At 36.0% G+C, this 22,470-nt stretch overlaps 1 protein-coding gene across 3 annotated transcripts in view; it reads right to left on the bottom strand.

Moving 5' to 3' along the window:
* Positions 1-22,470, bottom strand: part of CSRNP3 (cysteine and serine rich nuclear protein 3) — a 210,754-nt gene that overhangs the window by 65,485 nt on the left and 122,799 nt on the right. For all 3 annotated transcript variants that reach the window (XM_005573356.5, XM_065525597.2, XM_005573359.5), the window contains one exon: positions 17,860-18,030. In XM_005573356.5, the coding sequence (XP_005573413.3) occupies positions 17,860-18,007 (148 nt within the window). In that variant the 5' untranslated portion in view covers positions 18,008-18,030. The remainder of the gene's footprint in view (positions 1-17,859; positions 18,031-22,470) is intronic.

Below are 22,470 nucleotides of genomic sequence, written 5' to 3'. Positions count from 1 at the left end.
ATTTTCCTTTGCAGACGAGATGATTTTATATGTAGAAAAACCTGAAGAGTCCACCAAAAAGATGTTAGAACTGATAAATAAATTAACAGTAAAGTTGCAGGATACATAATCAACATACAGATATCAGTAGTGTTTCTATATTTTGATAATGAACTAGTTGAAAAATAAATAAATCAATCAATTTAAAACAGCTACAAAAAACAAAAAACAAAAAACCCTGTGAATAAATCTAACACATTGTAAGAAAGATCTTACAATGAACATTACAAACTTTAGACCGGCATAGTGGTGTGATGAAAAGACATTGAAGAAATGTCTGATGAAAGACATTGGAGAGGACATAAAAAATAGTAAGACATTCATACTCACGGATTGGAAGAATTCATATTGTTAAAAAGACCATACTACTCAAAGCAATCTACAAATCTATGCAATCTCTGTCAAAACACCAATGACATTCTTCACAGTAAAAAAAACAACTCTAAAAGTCTTATGGAACTACAAAAGACCCAGAATAGCCAAAGCAATTCTGAGCAAAAAGAACAAAGCTGGAGGCATCACACTACCTGACTTCGAAATCCACTACAAAGCTGTAGTAATCAAAATAGTGTGGTACTGGCATCAAAACAGACACATAGACCACTGGAACAGAACAGAAGACCCAAATAGAAATCCATGCAATTACAGCCAACCTGTTTTCAACAAAGGTGCCAAGAACATAGAATAGGGGAAGGATAGTCTTTTCAATAAGTGGTTTGGTGAGAACGGAATATTCATATGCAGAAAAAGTAAACCAAACCCCTATCTCTCACTGTATACAAAAATCAATTCCAAATGAACTAAAGACTTAAACATAAGACTCAAAACTATAAAACTCCTAGAAGAAAACACAGGGGAAATTCTTCAGCTCATTGGACTAAGGAAAGAGTTCATGGGTAAGAATTCAAAAGCTTAGGCAACAGAAGCAAAAATAGATACATGGGACTATATCGGGATAAAAAGCTTGTGCACAACAAAGGAAACAATCAACAGAGTGAAGAAGATATTTTCAAACTATTCATCTGACAAGAGACTAATATCCAGAATACATGAGGAATTCAAACAACTCAACAACAAAAAACCAATCCAATTAAAAATGGGCAGAGGATCTGAATAGATATTTTTCAAAAGAAGACATATAAATAGCCAACAAGTATTATAAAAAAATGCTCAACAACACTAATCATCAGAGAAATGCAAATCAAAACCACAATCAGACATCATGTCACTCCAACTAGAATGGCTCTCATCAAAAAGACAAAAAAACAACAAGTGCTGCAAAAAATGTGGAGAAAAGGTGACATGAATACACTGTTGGTAAGAATGTAAATTAGTGCAACCATTACGGAAGACAGTATGGAGGTATCTTTAAAAAAACTACACCTATAACTACCACATGATCCAGCAATCCCACTAATGAATATTTATCTAAAAGAAAGGAAATCAGTATATTGAAGAGATACTAACTTTACTGCAGCACTATTCACAATAGCCAATATATAGAATCAACCTAATTGTCCATCAACAGAGGAATGGATAAAGAAAATGTGGTATGTATACACAATGGAATACTTTTCACTCATGAAATAATAAAATCCTGTCATTTATGGCCACATGAATGAGCCTGGAGGACATTATGTTAAATAAAATAAGTCAGGCACAGGAAGACAAACACCACTCGTGTTCTCATTTATATGTGAGAGCTAAAAAAAAAATTGGGCTAATAAAAGTAGAGAGTAGAACTGTGATTATTAGAGGCTGGGAATTGTAGGGGAAGGGGGAGGATAAGAAGACGTTGACGAATAGATAAAAAGTTATAGCGAGGTGGGAGGAATAAATTCTAGTGTTCTGTGGCACTGTAGGGTGAAAACGGCTAACAATGATATAGTCTACATTTTCAGAAAGCTAAGAGAGAGGATTTTGAATGTTCACAACACAAAGAAATGATCATTTCTAGTTCATTACTGAAGTATAGACACACTACTGATATTTGTATGTTGACTTAGGTGGTTATAACTGATACTTTTCCCGAAATGTTAGTAAAATTAATGCAGGTCACATAGTACTCTTTTGCACTCTGCTTTACACACGCATAGTTTATTATTCCGAAATTCTAAGGTAATCAATTTTGTTACTATAGACATAATACAATTTTGAAAATTAGAGAATTAATTGACTACCAAGAATAGCAACAAAAATAATGGTTCAAAGAACATCTTTGTATATAGCAAAAAGCATTTAGTACTTTGGCAACATCTTGTGGTTTTGTAAATATCACCTAGACAATGTAAAGATAACTTTTATACAAAAAAAGATAAAGGCAAGAGCAAATGTGTTAAATTATAAATGTTTTTACTTTTTGGGCACTATAAATAAAGCTATACAATAAAAACTTTAAGTAAATTACAAAGATTTTATTTAATACTTGGAAAATTAAACTACACCCACGGAGAATTCTGCATATGTTAAAATCAAGCTAGATTAAGAATTATACATCACTAAGTGGAAACTTTGAAGCGTCTACAGACAGGCATTATATTAAGAGTTCAAACACTGAACTGAGACTGGTCTGGGTTTGAATCTGGCTTCACAACTTTACTAACAGTAGGATCCTTTGGAAAGTTATTGAACTTCTTGACATTCCAGTTTCATCATCTGTAAAACTAAGATTAAAAATAGAACCTATTTCATAGAATTGCAGTGAGAACTAAAATATGTTAATTTATGTAAAGTATAAGAGTAAGCAACATTTTTAAAGCTCACATTTTTTTTTTAACCACTGGAAAGGAAACCCACCTTTATCATGAGGTTGAAATGAAAAGTAAACTAGAAACTAAGAGGTGATATCTGGTACAGTAGCAATCGGTTTTATAATTTTTATTCTTTCATTTTTTAATTTGACAGACAACATTGTATGTATTTATCAGGTATAACATAATGTTTCAAAGTATATACATATATATGTATATACTTTCACGATATATGTGTGTATATATATATACACACATATACACACATATAGTGAAATGGTTAAATCTAGCTAACTATTACGTTGCCTCACATAGTTATCATCTTCGGCGTTCTCATTTATCCCCCACTTGCTTGCTGTCTACATGCCTGAGCCAAGCACATATCTCCATTCAGCAATACTTCCCCTTGCTTACTACACTTTTTCTTTTCCTAATCCCATATTCTGAGCATGTACATATACATTTTCAGTCTAGTCAACTGCATTATCTCTTCCTTCCCTCCTCCCTTCCTCCTCCTTCGACTTTTAAGCATCAGGTTACTATCCATTTCTTCCAGCAAATTGTCCTTGACAAATATTACAGAAAAATTTCCAGAAATACCAATGCCAATATTTATTTATCTGCCTTGGTCTTTACTCAAAATTCATGCTTTATTGATGTTCTGATAGTGCATAGAGTTCAGAGGAATGAGTCCAACAGACTTCAAGCAAACACTTGTTGTGACTATTTCCCATAAGTCATATCTTGGAGTGCACTCATAAAAGCTCTCACATGTTTCCATTAAGGTAGTCTTCAACAGAGTTCTGCAAAGGGTTGATGCTAAATTGATATTTTTAAAGCCTGATGCGGTCAATCAAGGGGGCGGCAGCTGCCAAATCACTCCCATCTCTGCAGCTCTGAAGCACTTCCTGTAAGGAAGCAGCCCTGGCTGAGAGGTGCCACAATGCCCAATCTTACCCCTTCAGTCATGACAGTGTCAGCAACTCTTCTTCCTTTCTCCTTTTACTCAAAGGAAATGAAAATACCACTCAAACAAATAACTACAAATGAAGACTGAGGTGGTTCAGTTTCAGAAAAACCCAAGAGGCCAAAGTTCTGACTATTGGCCATGGCATCAGAAGACAAAGATGCATGATGCCAGTACAAAAAGTTTTATGCATAAAAGAATTAGTAAGCAAAAACAGAGGATTCTGTTTGAACCCAGCCTGTCTAATATTTGTAGAGCTTCTCTGATTTAAAATGGAGTGTATGTGCTGTTTTATTAATTAGCAGTACACTTTACTATATTTTCTGAGTTGGATGCAAAATGTTATGTTTTCAGAAATTTGGAAAGAGATGCTAGATTAAGAAAGATTGATTATGCTGTTTTCAACACTCATTGTGGGAAACAATATAATATAACAATATTAAAGCACAGGACCCAGAGTCAGATTAACGTAGAATCAAATGCTAGCCTGATTGCTTACTGGCTTTGTGAAAAGGCAGCTACTTAAAATCTTTCCAAGCTTCAGATGCCTCATAGGTTGCACTAAGTAAGAAAGATAATGCACATAAAATATCAGTGCAGTCCCTCCCATTAAATGTTTAATGAAAGTTCGATAAATGCCAATTATTACTTCTTTGATTATTATTCTCAACTCATGATATTTTAGGACTAATGCCAGCAAGAATCGAAGAATAAATACTGGAAACTCTTACTTCCATAGCGGCTGTGATTCATCCTTCTTGTCATACACCTGGCTGCTTCTCATAGTTACATGATCTGCCTGCATCTAAAGATATTAATGTTTGCATCTCTCATCTCGATCTTTTCCAGGCTTCTCTCCCACTCTTCCAAAAGCATAACTGTCACATGCCTCTTTTGTCTGGAGACCTACTCCCTGTTTAGTTAGAATTTCTGAATAACTATTAATAAAATGTATGATGTCCCTCCTTGAAAATATCAATATCATCGTCATCATTGTCATCATAGTTAACATTTTCTGGGTGCTTAGGAAATGTCAAGTAAAATGTAAAGCATTTTGCCTGTATTCACTCATTTTAGCTTATAAGGCAGATACGGTACTTTTTAAAAAAAATCAGTATAGATAAGAAAACCAAAGGTGGGGGATATTACATTACTTGCCTCTAACTAGAACGTCTTTTATGAGAATTTAGGTAATCTGACTCCAGACACTACTTTTTTTTTTTTTTTGAGATGGAGTCTTGCTCTGTCACCCAGGCTGGAGTGCAGTGGCATGATCTCGGCTCAGTGCAAGCTCTGCCTCCCAGGTTCACACCATTCTCCTGCCTCAGCCTCCTGAGTAGCTGGGACTACAGGCGCCCGCCACCACGCCCGGCTAATTTTTTTTTTTTTTTGTATTTTTAGTAGAGATGGGGTTTCACTGTGTTAGCCAAGATGGTCTCGATTTCCTGACCTCGTGATCTGCCCGCCTCGGCCTCCCGTAGTGCTGGGATTACAGGCGTGAGCCACCGCGCCCGGCCAGACACTACATTTTTAACTACTAGACTGCTATCTGTATGGGGATTTTAATAGTCATCTTAAAGGTACCATCCCAAAGGGATCACATTAATGGTGGGAATTTCAGTCATATGGTAGAAGATATTTTAAGACAGGTAAAGCCTTTTAAAATATACTGTCTATATGCCTGCATATTCTGTTGACAAGTGGGGTTAAGCTCACCACAATTAGCACATACATGAGACAAATGTAGATATTAAGCTTTATAAATAACATTTCGTGATACCAGATGACTATCTGTTTTGAAAAATGTTCCAGGTAAATCATTCCTTCCTGTTCTTAATTCTTTTGTTACTTTCTTTTAAAAATTCCAGTTAGAATATTCCTCTGTGTTCATGAAATGTTCCAAAGTTAACATTTACTTATGGCAGCGAAAGGCAGCTTTGAAGATAGTTGTGAAAAATCATTAAGTACATAAATTTTTTTTCATTGTCAGTGGAAAAACATACACATACAACTCCCTTTTCCAACCATCATTTCCGATTTTTACTAAGATCTAGTTTTTAAACTGTCTTTTCCACAGTTCTAATGTACAATACTTTGAGTGCATTATCTGTGTGTGTATATATATAGTATTATATACTATATATACTATATAATATATATAATACTATGTATAGGTAAATAATAGTATATATATGTTTAATAGAATATTTTATTGTATCTTGTAGATCCCACAAAAATGAAAATCTTGAATTATTGAATTTTGTTTGGGGGCTGGCTTAATTAAACAGATATATAGATATAGATATAGATATATACACACTATTATATGTATCTATATGTAATATATATTATATATCTACTATTATTTACCTATATGTAGGTACACAAGCATAAACTTTGAAAACACAAAGATGTCCTCAAATATAAGACTATAAATAACTCAAGCAAAAGGGACTATTGGAGGCATACTGTATTTGGAGGGAAGAGGGATTACTAGAATCTGATGCGAATTATAATACTTTGAAGACCAATCTATTCTCACATTTTGCGAAAGAAGAAACAGGTTAAATGATTTAACCAAAGTCAGAGTAAATTGTAACAGAACTAAACCTAGAGAGAATATTCTGGCTCCTTGGCTGTGGCTTTTTCAATTACAAGAAATGGAATGAGTTTGCAGTGAAGTCCATTCTCACAATTTCAACTGATGCACTAGGGAAAGAAACATCAGAGCAAACCTACATATTTTTCTTCATAATAGTTCCCAAACACAAGACAACTACTTTACTGATGGTCAACTAAAGAAATAATATTCTGTTTTAATACCTCAGGGGAAAAATGTTATGTGGAACATATAACTGTATATACAGTGTGACAGTATATAGTGTATTTATAGCACAGAAGCAATTTCCATGGGTGATTTTTCTAAATGTCACTGTGGGGACTGGAGCTGAACACCTGGGGAAGATATGGGTCCCTACTTTTAAGACTTGGTAATAAATATGTATGAAAGAATCTCAAGAAAATATGTGACAGTGTCACTTGGCTATCACTGTGAACAAGATGAATGCTCTGAATGGATTTTTTAAAATTTAGTTCTAATTGATGGCCAAGTTTGGCCTGGAAGTTTCTAATGTTGTGCTAAAAGGTTCTTCTGCCCTTTCCTAATAGGAATACAAAATAAGACAGATACACAAAAGAAAAACGGTATACTATAAAATAGTTGCAAATTGTGATATGTCCTACAAAGGAAAAAAAGGGGTGAGTTGCTGAAAGAGAAAATAATAGCACAAAGGAGTGGTAAGGTGATCTTTGGACTTTCATCCCAATTGAAAGGTGTGTATATATATATTCACATATATATGTATATAATAGGGTATTTAAAACATATTTAAAAACTATAAACTATTTCATGCTTCTAGAAAATAGCATGTGCTTAATACCCATATTTATGGATGCTAATATTTTGCTATATTTATTTCAGATAGGTCTTCTTAAAATACAAAAAAAAAGTAAGGGAGTATAGCTAAGGCACTCCCATCCATTCTACTCTTCATCTCTAGAGGTTGTAAGCCTCACATTTTTGTGTATTATCCCTTCCTATGTTATATTTTTACTTCCATAAAAAAATGGTGCTGCTCTCTGTGTGTGTTTTAATTATGTAAGTACTATCATACTGTAGAGTTCTGCAACTTGTATATTTCACTTAACTGCCTATACATGTACATCTGGCTATTCAATTCAACTTATTTTCCAATTTGTCATAATATGAACCAACTGCACCTTATGCAATCCTATTCAAATGGACAATTATTCCGGTTTTCACTTTTCACTACTGGGTTTCCTCAGTAATTTAATCACCTGACACTCATGCCAGTGTTAGGAGAGTTCCTCCTTTAGCACATGCTTGTCAATACATGGTATTTTCAAATGCTTAAAGTTTTGCTAATCTAATGATATGACATACGTGAAATGATGTCTTCTTTCAATTTTAATTTCCCTGGTTCCTAATAGAGTTACACAGCTGTTCATAATTGTGTTAGCTTTTTTTTTGGTGTATTATCTGCTCAGGTTCTATGTCTATTTTTTTTTTTTTTCTGCATTAGCTCTTCCTTATTTTTGCAATTCTTTTACATTCAAATACTAATTCCTTGTCATTTAATGATTTATAAATATCTCCTTTTAGTCTATAGCTTGTCTTTTCACTTTCTTGGTGGGGTATTTGGTTATATATTCAGTTTTATTTTAATGTACCCAAATATATAGTATTTTTTACACTTCATGCCACAGTATGTTACTCTGACATACATATATTTTCCTATATTTTTTCTGTACATTTTACAATTTTTAAAAAATATTTAGATCTTTATTTAGTTCATTGGGAATTTATTTTTATGTATGGCATGAGGTAGGGATCTAATTTTATCTTTTTTGTTAAAAAGCCATTTACTGGAACAGACTCTTACTTCTCAACTCATTTGCAATGTCTCCTCTGTCACACACCATGTTGCCATTTAAATGTGGGTCTGATTCTATGCTCCCTATTTGTTCCATGTGCAGACTCTTGAGCTAATTCCATGGGTTTTAAACTATCTCAGTTTTTCAAGTATTGAGAAGCTAAGCACACTCCTCACCTCTTCCTTATTCTTTTTCAAAAGAATATTTTTGAATATACTTGGCCATATAATATATACTATAATATACTTGGCCATATTCCCTGGCTCTTTCAGATAATTTTAGGATAAGTTGGACCTATAAATTTTTAAAATTTTTATTTATTTAGAGACATATTCTCATTGTCATCCAGGCTGTAGTACAGTGGCAATCATATGCATCTATATTCTTAAAATGTATTGTGGAAAACTTTAATTATATATGAATGTAAATAGTAGAATAGTAAGCCCCAAGCTTCAATATTTTTTCAGTCTCATTTCATCTATCTCTTTATTTTTCTGGGTTATTTTAAAGCAGCTTCAAAATATCTATCATTTTTTTCCGTCAAAATTTCATGTATATCTCTAAGAGATGAAGACTTTGGGTCTACATACTTTAGATGGAGGTGACCAGGGATGGCTACACTAAAGAAATGGTATGTAAGCTGAAACTTGAAATATGAGGAGTCAGTCATGGGAACATTGTTCCAAGCAGAATTTTAGGGTAAGGAAATTTGTCATGTTCAAAGAACTGAGTAAAGATCAGTGTGGCTGGAGTTTGGAGATGGAGAGAAGGCAGGAGAGTGAAGGATCAAGCATAGGAAGGAAGTACAGGATTGTGGAAGCCACAGTAATGAGTTCAATTGAAAGTGATTGATGAATTGAAAATGACTGAAAGATGCCAGGATAGAGAAGGGGCTGAGGCTTGAACAAGAGAGGAAGCAGAGAGGGCATCTAGAAGGCTCCTGCAGCAGTCCAGGAGAAAGAGGACGGTGACATGGTACAAAACAAATGGAGATAAGTGGACAGATTTCAGATATATTTATATAAGACATGACTGTGGGAGGAAAAGCAAATATATAAGAAGACAGAAATAATTTTTAAAAATCTCAGTAGGCTGAAATAAAGAGCTAAATCGAATGTTACTATTTTTAAGGCTAAATGTGAGGTCCTGATCCTGAATTTAAAACAAATCAAACAAGAACTAAATGAACTGCATTTATATGATGTTAGTGATCTGACTTAGTAATGCCCTTTTTTCCTAGCCGATTCAAAGGATGTTGAAGGTAAAAACAACTCAGACTCCCTCAAGTGTGTTACACAGCTCCTGCATAAATAACTGCACAGCATCCAATTAAACAGTGATGTTTCTGCCTGGGAAAGCTATATATAAGCAAATGAAACCAGAAAGGTACATGTTAAGAATGCATAATTATAGTGAGACCCTATTTAAAACACAGTTCATCATTACATGTATTCAGATATGATAAGTAGTAAATCAGGATCCTGATATATCACAATGACACTCATCAAAATTATAAATTATAGTTCGCTTATAAGTTGGTATTTACTTCCACTAATGTTTGTGCCATGAAGTCTTCCAATAAATGCATCTTTTTTTTTTTTTTTTTTTTACTTTATAAGGCTTAGTTGTACTAAAGAAGACAAGTCTTTACAAAGCTAAATGTTATTAAACATTTAACAGTAATTGAACCAGCACCAGGTAGCAAGCAGTATACACAGTTAAGTTCTATAAATTTCGAGAAAAGATAAGATGTGTGCATAAATAACTCCAGTGTAAAATAGAATACAGTAAGTGTTGGAGAAATGCTAAAATACTGTTAGATTGTGAGTTTCTGCAGAAACTGGATCGTGTCTCGTTTACTTTTATATTTCCACCTACTAATACTAGTGTAGGGAATGGCAAGTATCAAATACCTAATAAATGTCCATTCATTCATCCATTGATATAAATACTTATTATATACTGATCAGATGATAGGCACACATTCCTGTCTTTAATAAGCTTACATTAACTCCTTCAAAACTCATTTTGAGAGCCCTGCCTATCAGGTAAAGACATGTGGGTAATAACAAATATGAATGAAGGGTGCAAGACGATGAGAAAGCAAGCTCTGCTGTACATGAAATAGGTGGTGAGGGAAAAGTGACTGGAGGAGACATGAACATTGTGCGCTTTGAGATGGTGATAAAATCTACCTGGTGGGATGCTTGTGTGGCATTAGCAAGTAGCTGAGTTTGAAAACACAATTTTGTCATTTTCTCCAAAACTTTTTGTAAAGTTTTCAAGTGTTTTGAATAAAAAATGGATATGGAGTGAAGAACATGGCAGGAAAGTGGTAAAGAGTTCTGGCCTTTAAATAAAATAAAATACTGAAATAATGGAGCAATTGATGCGGCATGGAAAGGTATATAAAGACAAGCGGTGAGTGCTACATTGGGGAACACAAGAGATGAAGTTAAAAAAAAGTGGGTGAGGAGAGAAAGGAAGTGGAAGGAAAAGAGGTTATGATCTGAATTTGTAATACTGGAATTGAGTATCTCAGAAGGAGAATTGGTCTGGTTTGCAAAAGTCTTGTGAGTGAGGCTGCAGACATTAGGTGCTAAATGAGTGGTGGTAAAAGACATGAATGGAAGACAAGTAAGGAATCCAAGTCAGAGTGCTCAAGGAAACATGCGGCTGATCGGTTCTATGAGCCATCACACAGCTACTGACATCACTCAGTTTGGTGGAAAATACTAGGATGGAAAGAAGGAAAACCATTGCCAAAGTTTGTGAATGTTGGTGAAATATCAGGAGATTCTGAGGAAATGGCAAAGAGGATGTGTCAAATGAGAGACTTGGTGAAGTTTTCATGGAGAAAGAAATATTCGATATGAACCTTGTAGCAGGTATAGAACTTAAATAGTCAGAAATTGGGATGAAAAAAGAGACATTTCAGTTTGAAGGATGGTCTCAGTAAGACCAGAGGAAGTAGCAGTGGTTAATTATTTCTGATTTATCATTACTGGAGTCCACAATCTTGCAGACAGATGATCTGATAACAATTCTATTGTATCAGTCAACAGGCCTTATTGCATATCCAAGTGAGTATTTTCCAAAGGACCACTAGCTCATAAATATCTTCCTCCACTCATAATTTACTTAACTCCTTTATCTCCAACAATAAACACCTAATGATTCAACTGGTCCATGTCTGAACATGACCTATTTATGATCTGCATGTTTCTACATATGATCTGCAGCTGGTCCCAGATCGTGTCCCCCAGGCCAAAGCGAATTAGTTCTTTTCCAGGCATAAGTGGGTGTGAAGAGCCTGGGAACCTCTTAACTTAATAGTAGATTTTCAGAGTCACCTTTATCTATGCTGCTTCCTTTTCTGCTTGGCCTTGACTCTAACTAATGATGCTATTTTGGATCCTGTTTCTTAGAAGCATATTATTACAGACTAGAAAGGATCTTTTGATAGCGTCATCATGTCCTACCTTCTGCTTAAGCAAAGACTTCTCCTACAACTCTTGTGTTGAGCTTGGTCTGAACACTCCTCCATTGTTTACAAAAGCATTGAGTCAGGGGTAGATTGCGACATTTGTCTTTGCTAAAGTTAGTTCTCAAAGTAATACTACAATGCTGGGTAGACATAATTTATCACTGTATCTCCAAGTTGTATTTACTGTTTGAAATATGTCACTTTGACAGGTTTGAAAGGTCCTAGCTCGGAGCCTGTAACATAAGATACCATGTTTGTTGAAATTAAATCTAAATCTTCAATGCATTTTAACTGCTTGGTAAAGAGAACAGACATGTTCCAGTCATATTTTATAAAGTTTAATGTCAAATCTGTTTTCTGTTGATTCTTTATGTCTAATCCCATTATGAAATGTGGAGCCAGTAGTAGGGAAATCACACTGGGAAAAGACTGACTTAGGTGCACATGATGGCATATTTATGCCTTGTGTATTCAGAGAGAGAAGGGAGGGAGGGAGACAAGGAAAGAAGGAAAGAAGGAAGGAAGGAAGGAAGGAAGGAAGGAAGGAAGGAAGGAAGGAAGGAGGGAAGGAGATTGTATCTTAGCTCTTGGGTAAAGTATAACTACATTTATGAATGTTAATTTCTACTTTTATAAAAGGGCATGATAATTGGCTTCTAATCACACAACACTTTTTGGCTATTAAATGAACTCAAGAATGTGAAAGTGTTTCATAAATTTAAAACATCTTAATTCTATTGTAGGACATCCACTGCTTGCATTCATGTGCAGTTTAGAATGTATATCCTTTTACTTCTTGATGTTTTCACTTCTTAAATACTATACATTTATTTGTAGAAACACTCTGTTTCAAGAGACATAATGTGTTCCTTTTGGGACTATGGCTTATCACATAGCTTCTCATTACTTATGTGAAGTGCCGGGAACCTTGAGAGGGCAGAAAAAAATTCTAGTTTCTCTGCAGCTCTCCTCTTGACAGTGCTCGAGTACAGGCTGATTGGCTATAGAGCCATAGGGATTTGATGAAACAAAGCGTTTCACAGCAATATAGACTGCTGTTTCTACCTCAAGGGAAGTACAAGATATGACCTTGGTTGATGACTGGTAAGTATGCTTGTTGCCTAGCAAAATTCAGAAGCCCAAGACAAAAGCCATAATGACCTTATTGATTTATATTTTGAAGCTTTTATTACCATAATGTGGTATGCTACAAATTGGATATTTTAACAGAAAGCTTACAATAGCATGGAATTTTCTACTACCATAGCTGTTGACACATACCAAACAATCTTATCAATTTCTGTATTTATAATGACAACAAAATGATATGTTACACAACATGTTAGTGCTTACGAAACATGGGGTACATGAGACAGATTAGCCCAAGATGAGTGAGATTTAAATAAGGGCAACCACATTTTAAAGAATCACAATGTAAAATTAAATTATTTATTAATGCTACACAAATTTGATAGTCTTAAAAAATCCTTCTTTACTATAAGACAAGTAATCATTTTTAAGTAAAAAATTTTAAAGAAATAGGATTTATCAATAACATTTCTGAAAGTTTGTAACCATTGATTCACATCCAACAAAACCATTGCAGAGAAGCCCATACCTTAATCTAGACATATAATATATAAAAATAAAAGCCCATACCTTAATCTAGACATATAATAAATAAAAAATGTCCTAAAAATTTATATATCAATTTTTGGACTAGCAAATAATCTGAAATACATTTCTAGAAACAAGAAATTCTTTCAGCTACTCCTCTCACACTGGCTAAAAATGCTTAGATCACAGGATGGGCACGGTGGCTCACGCCTGTAATCCTGACACTTTGGGAGGCTGAGACAGGGGGATTGTTACAGCCCAGTAGTTTGAGACCAGTCTGGGCAACATACGAAACTCCATCTCTACAAAAAAATACAAAAATTGGCCCAGTGCAGTGGTGTGCACCTGTGGTCCCAGCTACCTGGGTGACAGTGAGACACTGTCTCAAAACAAACAAACAAAAAAACCTCGGATCTTTTCTTTACCCTTTCTTTCTTCTTTCTTTTTTCCTCTTTCTTTCTTTTCCTTCCTTCCTTTCTTCTTTCTTTTTTTCCTCTTTCTTTCCCTCCCCTCCCTCCCTCCCTCCCTCCCTCCCTCCCTCCCTCCCTCCCTCCCTTCCTTCCTTCCTTCCTTCCTTCCTTCCTTCCTTCCTTCCTTCCTTCCTTCCTTCCTTCCTTCCTTCCTTCCTTCCTTCCTTCCTTCTCTCTCTCTCTCTCTCTTTCTTTCTTTCGGTTTTGGTTTTGGTTTGTTTTGAGACAGGATCTTGCTCTGTCACCCAGGCTTGAGTGTAGTGGTGCAATCATTGCTCACTGCAGCCTCAACCTCCTGGGCTCAAGCGATTCTCCCAAGTAGCTGGGACCACAGGCATGCACCACCATACTTTGCTATTTTTCTTTTTAATTTTTTTAGAGGTGGGAATTTGAGACCCAGGCTGGTCTCAAATGCCTGAGCTCAAGCAATCCTCCTGCCTCACGCTCCCAAATTGCTGGGATTACAGTCATGAGCCACTGTGCCCAACCTTTCAGATCTTTTCTACAACAAATATTCCAGGTAGAAATTTTGTCTTTTGATACTTTACTATTTTTTCCCACTTTATGTCTCTCTTTGTAATGTAAATATAGTGAAAAAAGCACTATTAAATGAAAAGGGCACTTTTTATTAAATCATTTCTTTAATTTTTTAAAAAAGTATGAAAAATCTCTGCCAGATTATACTAAATACAAAGCTAAAACAGCATGTTAGTAAACTAACCATTGCCACGACCACTGATATTAAATGATGTGCTGAAACACTTCAATGACTTCTTAGACATTGTAAAATAAGTCTACTTTCTTCAATGAAAAAAATAATCTCTGTTGAACATAACTTATAAGAAAGTTTATATTTGCTGACTAATATATACCTTAGCTCATCTTGCCATTTCAATCTGCTGTTTTGCAAACATAAACACAATGTGAACTACAGTTATAATTTTTAGCAGTTTAAGTTGGACACTTTGTTGTGAGAACATATATAAAATTAACAGAAATAAAAGTTAATAAATATAAAAATTCATCCATAATTTTAATTCCTCAACAAATCAAATTGTTTCCAATTTTTAGGGCACCTTACCATTCTTTACCTTTGCGCATGCACAGACTTAGACTTTGCCTGATGGTACAGATAAAATATTGTGTTCTGCTTTTCTTAGTTATCATTATTTCACAAACATTGTACATATTGCCAAAAGGTCTTCATAGCTATCATGAAAATAAATTAATTGAATGAGTTACCGTAACTTAATGGATTCTTAATGGAACCTCATTCTTAGGTTACCTTTCTCTCTCTCCTCCCCAACTCCTCTTTTTTGGGACTACTGTCAACCACAAATATTTTCATTTATACAGTTTTCACCTTGTTTTTAATGTTTTTCTCTTCAGATAAATTCTCTGAAGTAGAGACTTATGAATGCTTTTATGGCTCTTGTATTTCCGAAATGCTTTCTAAATATCACTACCATTAATAGCAACGTGTGTGCCTACAATTTGTACTGCAAGCTTCACCAGCACTTGGGTATTTGTATTTTTTATTGGAGAAATGAGTAGTGATTTCAGGGATGAAGTCTCTGTGATTTCATACTAATGAAATCTCATCAGCATTTTTTAATCTGCCTTTTTGTTACTGTTGTTGTTAAATGCTTTAAAATATTTGCTAATTGTATTTCCTACTACATGGATTTTCTTTGGAGATATGTGTCTTTGTGTTTATCTCAAGAAATTACATGTACTTTTGCTATACTCCATCCAGAAAATAATGCAAATATTTTTTCCAATATAAACTGTTTTACTTTGGGTTTTTTTTTTAATAACAGATAAGTTTAATACTTTTACATCATTAAATATATTAAGTATTTTTCAATGTGATTATTTCTTCTTCTCATATCAAAGTTCATATAGTGATTCTACTAAATGTCTGGCAAAATGCAACTTTCCTTATTATTAAAAAAATTATCCATGTAATCTATCTGGTATTTTGGCATATGTTGTGAGATGTGAGTCTAAATCACTTCTTTTTCAAATTTCCTAATACCACAACCATTTCTTAAATAGTCTTTCCCTTTCTCATTGTCTTATAATGTTATTTTCTTATATATAAAATTTTCATATATAACATGTTAAAATTTTCTATGCATTCCTAGATAGGGCACATTAGAAATGCCTGGGCATGCTGGCCAGTTGAAGATTTTGTTTTGGTTTTACTCTCATATTTGTAAATTAATGTTGAAACCATTAATATCCAGACCTTTATATCCAGAAACATAATCGGCCTCTTCACTAATTAAGTCTTCCTTTATAACCACGAGAAATAACATTTTAAAAATATGTCCAATATTATATAATAAAGGGGCAGAGTAAGACCATGCAAAAGGTAGAGGCTATGTAGTAGGACATGTATATATATCTAGGCTCAACTCCTGTGTAATCTTGTGCCAGATGCTTACAAAAGCTTTTTTCATGTATATTACCTCACTTGCTCTGTTTGATCTTTGCAATACCCTGTGAGATAATGTGTTATTATCACTACAGGTATTAAGACCCAAAGCATAAACACATCTCTTGAGTCAAAAGCACAAGCTCATTGCATACCATCATGATATATGTAAATGTAGTTGTAGACCACCTACATCACACAATAACTTTGTCCCTGAATATTTTATAAATTTTTTGCTATAATAATTGCAATCATCTTTTCATCATATTGTCTAATTAGTTGTGCTTGCCTAATGGTATGCTATTGATTTTACTATATTTATTTCGTGTTCAACTGCTATTGAGTTCCTTATTACCTCTTTAAAATATGTTTAAATCATTCAGTTTTTTTGAGTTGCTACATTGCCAATGTCAATTCTTTGTTATAGAATCATATATTAATAACATTAACTAATTGGAAAGTAAAAAACCAAGACCAGTTATCTGTCATGATATTAAGACATATTAAAATCTTCCTGTTTAAGAAATATAAATTTTAAAAAGATTATTTAACTATTGCTAGTCAGTTTCCTTTAGACTATAGATTACATTACCTTAAGAATTTTTCATATCAGTCCTTCAAACCTCCCTTTATCTTGTCTGACAGAAGGGCTGACATTACAATGTGGCAAAAAAAATAATAATAATAATAATAAAAGAATCAAAAAGAAAGCATAGGCTGGGCACGGTGGCTCACACCTGTAATCCCAGCACTTTGGGAGGCTGAGGTGGGTGGATCACCGGAGGTCAGGAGTTTGAGATCAGCCTGACCAATATGGCAAAACCCCGTCTATACTAAAAATACAAAAAAAAAAAACAAAAAAATACAAAAAATAAAATAAAATAATAAAATAATTAGCTAGGTGTGGTGATATGCACCTGCAGTCCCAGCTACTCTGGTGGCTGAGACAGGAGAATCACTTGAACTTGGGAGGAGGGGGTTGGCGTGAGCCGAGTTCATGCCACTGCACTCCAGCCTGGGCGACAGAGCGAGGCTCCATCTAAAAAAAAAACTTAAAAATACAATAAATAAAGCATAGGTTTTTTTTTCTTGTTGGGCTTTAAATACTGGAGAAGAGAGACGAGAGGAATTACTAGGAAAGAGCCATTAGACTGCACACACTTGCACATTTGGGAGAGACTTGCTGCTTTCACATTTCTTCTTAATCCCTGGCTGCCTAAACTCCTTCTCATCATAATCTAGACTCTCCATTCCTTAATAATGCCTTTTAAAATGTTTTCTCCCAGAACATCATTTCAATTATTGAAAGGATACTTTTCTTGAAACTGGATTTATTCTTTGTCTTCCCCCATCTATTCCCAGAGTATTAGGTGTTTACTTGGAAAAGTATTATTAATGAAATGTGATCTTTAAATTCAATTAGTTAATTAACACAGTCAAATAATCCACTGCAAAAAGTATTCTAAATAAAGGAAGCCACTGAGTCCCCTGAAAAATATTTCATTTTTGGGTAAATGTTTTTGTATTTGGTTGATGGGAAATATATATATAGCTAGCATTAAAGGTAAAAATAAAAATGACACAATTAGTTTTAGAACCAGACAATTAACTTCAGTTCTCATTTCAGTACTCACGGGTAAAATGACTAGAAGTGGATGGATTGACACTGTCCCCACTGTCAGCACTTTCACTGCTGGAAACTTCATCATCCGATTCCCTCACAGAGGAGCAGGGTGAGGAGCCGTCAACTTCTTCAAACTTCCTCTTTAAAATTCCACTCATAGCTGCAGCGCTGTCACATGTACCTGTAACAGGAACGAGAGCAACAGAGCATTGAAATATTTGACCGCTGAACGTGTAGCCAAGGTCTCCAGAGTCATTTTTATGTGGCTTTTTATGCATGAGCTGAGCTATAGCTTTCCCTTGAAAGGATCTTTAGCAGATTTTTTTTTCTATTTTCAAATTAACGAAAATAAGATTAAATTAAATATCAGTATTTAACCATTTGATTACCAAAAGGTTTTTGTATTTTGAGACATAGTTCATTTTAATGTAACATCATTATTTCTTTTTATTGGCAAATTGAGAAAATCCATCTGAGTCCAAGAAAATCTATAAAGAAAAATAATGCCAATGTCTCCACAAGTCCTTGATTACAACATTATATGAAATTCAGCTGGAAGGAACACAAAAAAGTATGCACGACCTTTGTACTGAAGTTCTAAAATTCAAGAAACCTAATTAACTGAGCACAATGAAGCATATAAAAACAGTTCTAAATTTTAGGTAGTTTCCATTTCAGTATTGCAATGGGTGACATACGTCCCCATGCTACCTGCTTGCTGAAGCCCTTGCCACTTTTTTTTTTTTTTTTTTTTTTTTTTTTTTTAGAGGGAGTCTCGGTCTGTCGCCCAGGCTGGAGTTCAGTGGCCGGATATCAGCTCACTGCAAGCTCTGCCTCTCGGGTTTACGCCATTCTCCTGCCTCAGCCTCCCGAGTAGCTGGGACTACAGGCGCCCGCCACCTCGCCCGGCTAGTTTTTTTTTTTGTATTTTTTAGTAGAGACGGGGTTTCACTGTGTTAGCCAGGATGGTCTCGATCTCCTGACCTCGTGATCCGCCCGTCTCGGCCTCCCAAAGTGCTGGGATTACAGGCTTGAGCCACCGCATCCGGCCACCCTTGCCACTTTTTCAGAAACTCCCTAAAGCTATTTACCTGGGAGATAGCAATAATTGAATTGAAAGGCCTATGGGTAGAGCATGGATATGGTTTCTCCTAAATTATTTATCTTGGGTCAATGGACTTTCCCCTTTCCCTGGGCTGACCTTTCTCCACCTTCTTCATTTTACCATAAACTGGCACAGTCAAGTAAGGAGCACAAACTTTCTTTGCAGAAGTAAAGATATTTTAGGGTATAAACATTTTATAAATTATCTTAGATATATGTATATGATCTTACATTGCTAAATTACATTAACTTAACTGAAAGTACAGTATTTAACTGAAAGGTTAAATATCCATTATCCAAAATGCTTGGGATAAGAAGCGTTCTGAATTTTGAACTTTTCTGGATTTTGAAATATTTGCATCTATATAATGAGGTACCTTGGGGAAGGTACCCAAGCCTAAAGAAAAAATTCATTTATGTATATCTTATTCATATAAGCTGAAGGCAACTCCCTACAGTATCTTTGATAATTTTGTGAACAAAACAAAGTTTTGACCTCACCCATCAGATGAGGTCAGGTATGAAAATTTTCACTTGTGGCATCATGTAGGTGCTCAAAAAGTTTTGAATTTAGAGCATTTTAGATTTCAGATTTTCAGATTAGGGATGTCCAACCTTTATTAATATGGCAATTTCATGCATTCTATCTTCCACTTAATTTATTTCACTTGATTCTAACTCACATCTGAGGTATTGAAGACATTGTCTCCTTTTTCTGCCAGAGTATAGTCAGTCCTATATATCAGGTGGAAGAAAGACCCTTAATACTATTCTGAGACCCCCTTAGTTACACTGTCACTGTACTGCTCTTGGAAATCTCTGAAGTCACTTCTGTGCAGATCACAGAGCAAGCAGCAAGTTCAGATTCCCTGAGCTGGGCCAGCTCTCCAAGGAAGGTCAAAGTCAGTATTTTGCAAAGTGTACTACCTGAATGAGCAGCAGTAGCATTACCTGGGAGTGAGATGGTTAGAAATGGAAATTCTCAGCTCCCATCCCAGATCTACAAATCGGAAATACCCAGGAAGTAGGGCCCAGCACTCTTTATTTTATGAAACCCCAAACTGGGTGATTTTGCAGCACACTCAAAATTGAGGATCAATTGTGTAATTTAGTTTCCTTTTCAACCTCTTCATTCATAAACATGGCTCTTTCTTGGATGTGGTCACACACCAGCCCTAGATAGTCACATAAACCAGCACTGAACTCCTAGTCAAAAATCTCTTCTTTGACCTTTCCTGGTGCAATTCCTAGTAAAATTTAGTACAGAATTTATATTAGTCTGTTCTCATGCTGCTATGAAGAAACACCCAAGACTGGGTAATTTATAAAGAAATGAGGTTTAATTGACTCACAGTTACACATGGCTGGGGAAGCCTCAAGAAACTTATAATCATGGCAGAAGGGGAAGCAAACACATTCTTCTTCACATGGCAGAAGAGAGAATTTCCAAGTAAAAGGGAAAAAACCTCTTATAAAACCATTAGAGAACTCGTGAGAACTCACTGTCAGGAGAACAGCATGAGGGTAACCGCCCCCATGATTCAATTACCCCCCATCACATCCCTCCCATGACATGCGGGGATTATGGGAACTACAATTCAAGATGAGATTTGGTTGGGGATACAGCCAAACAATCATTCTGCCTGTGACGCCTCCCAAATCTCATGTCCTCACATTTCAAAACACAATCATGGCTTTCCAACAACCCCCTAAAATCTTAGCTCATTCCAACATTAACCCAAAAGTCGAAGTCCAAAATCTCATCTGAGGCAAGGCAAATTACTTCTGCTTATAAGGCTGTAAAATCAAAAGCAAGTTAATCACTTTGTAGATACAATGGGGGTACAGGCATTGGGTAAATGCACCTGTTCCAAATAGGAGAAATTGGCCAAAACAAAGGGGCTACAGGCCCGTCCAAGTCCGAAATCCAACAAGGCAGTACTTAAATCATAAAATCCAAAATACAGTAGGGTAGCCATGAAACCTTAACGTTCCAAAATGATCTCATTTGACTTCATGTCTCACATCCAGGGCATGCTAATGCAAGAGGTGGTCTCCCACAGCGTTGGGCAGCTCCGCCCCTGTGGCTTTGCAGGCTACAGTTCCCCTCCTGACTGCTTTTATGGGCTGACATTGAGTGTCTGTGGCTTTTCCAGGTGCATGGTGTAAGCTGTCAGTGGATCTTCCATTTTGGGGTCTGGAGGACAGCAGCCCTCTTCTCACAGTTCCACTAGGCAGTGCCCCAGTGGGGACTCTGTGTGGGGGCTCCAACCCCAAACTTCCCTTCTGCGCTGCCATAACAGAGGTTATTCAGGAGGGCTTCGTCCCAGCAACAGACTTCTGCCTGTACATAGAGGTATTTCCATACATTCTGTGAACCCTAGGCAGAGGTTCCCAAGCCTCAGTTCTTGACTTCTGGGCACCCACGGGCTCAACACCATGTGGAAGCCACCACAGCTTTGAGCTTGCACCCTCTGAAATAATGGCCTGAACTGTACTTTGCCCCTTTTAGCCAAGGCTGGAGCTGAAGCAGCTGGGACACAGGTGACCATGTTCCCAGGCTGCACAGAGCAAGGGGTCCCTGGGCCCACCTCAGGAAACCATTTTTTCCTCCTAGGCCTCTGGGCTTGTGATGGGAGGAGCTTCCGTAAAAGTCTCTGACATGCCCTGGAGACATTCTCCTCATTGTCTTGGTGATTAACATTCAGCTCCTCATTACTTATGCAAATTTCTGCACTGGGCTTGAATTTCTCCCCAGTAAATGGGTTTTTCCTTTCTATCACATCATCAGGCTTCAAATTTTCCAAACTTTGTGCTCTGCTTCCTTTTGAATGCTTTTGCCACTCAGAAATTTCTTCTGCCAGGTATCCTAAATCATCTCTCTCAATTTCAAAGTTCTACATATCTCTGGGGCAGTGATAAAATGCTGCCAGTCTCTTTGCATAGCAAGAGTGACCTTTACTCCAGTTCCCAACAAGTTCCCCATCTCCATCAGAGTCCTCCTCAGGCTGGGCTTCATGGTTCATATCACTATCAGCCTTTCGGTCAAAGTGTTCAACAAGTCTCTAGGAAGTTCCAAACTTTCCCATATCTTCCTGTCTTCTGAGCCCTCCAAGTCTCTAGGAAGTTCCAAACTTTCTCACATTTTCTTATCTTCTTCTGAGCCCTCCAAACTGCTACAACTCTGCCTGTTACCCAGCTCCAAAGTCACTTCTACAGTTTCGAGATCTTTATAGCAGCACCCCACTCCCTGTGGTACCAATTTACTGTATTAGTCCAGTCGCATGCTACTATGAAGAAACACCTGAGACTGGATAATTTATAAAGAAAAGAGGTTTAATTGATTCACAGGTCCACATGGCTGGGCAGGCCTCTGGAAACTTACAATTATGGCAGAAGATGAAGCAAACACGTACTTATTCATAGGGCCACAGAAGAGAAAAGTGCCAAATAAAGGGGGAAAGCCCCTTATAAAATCATCAGATCTCATGATAACTCCCTCACTATCACAAGAACA

This window comes from Macaca fascicularis, chromosome 12, assembly GCF_037993035.2.
Source record: "Macaca fascicularis isolate 582-1 chromosome 12, T2T-MFA8v1.1".
Taxonomy (NCBI): Eukaryota; Metazoa; Chordata; class Mammalia; order Primates; family Cercopithecidae; genus Macaca; species Macaca fascicularis.
The sequence above is the reverse complement of the archived record's forward strand: the minus strand, read 5'-3'. Positions and strand labels throughout refer to the sequence as shown.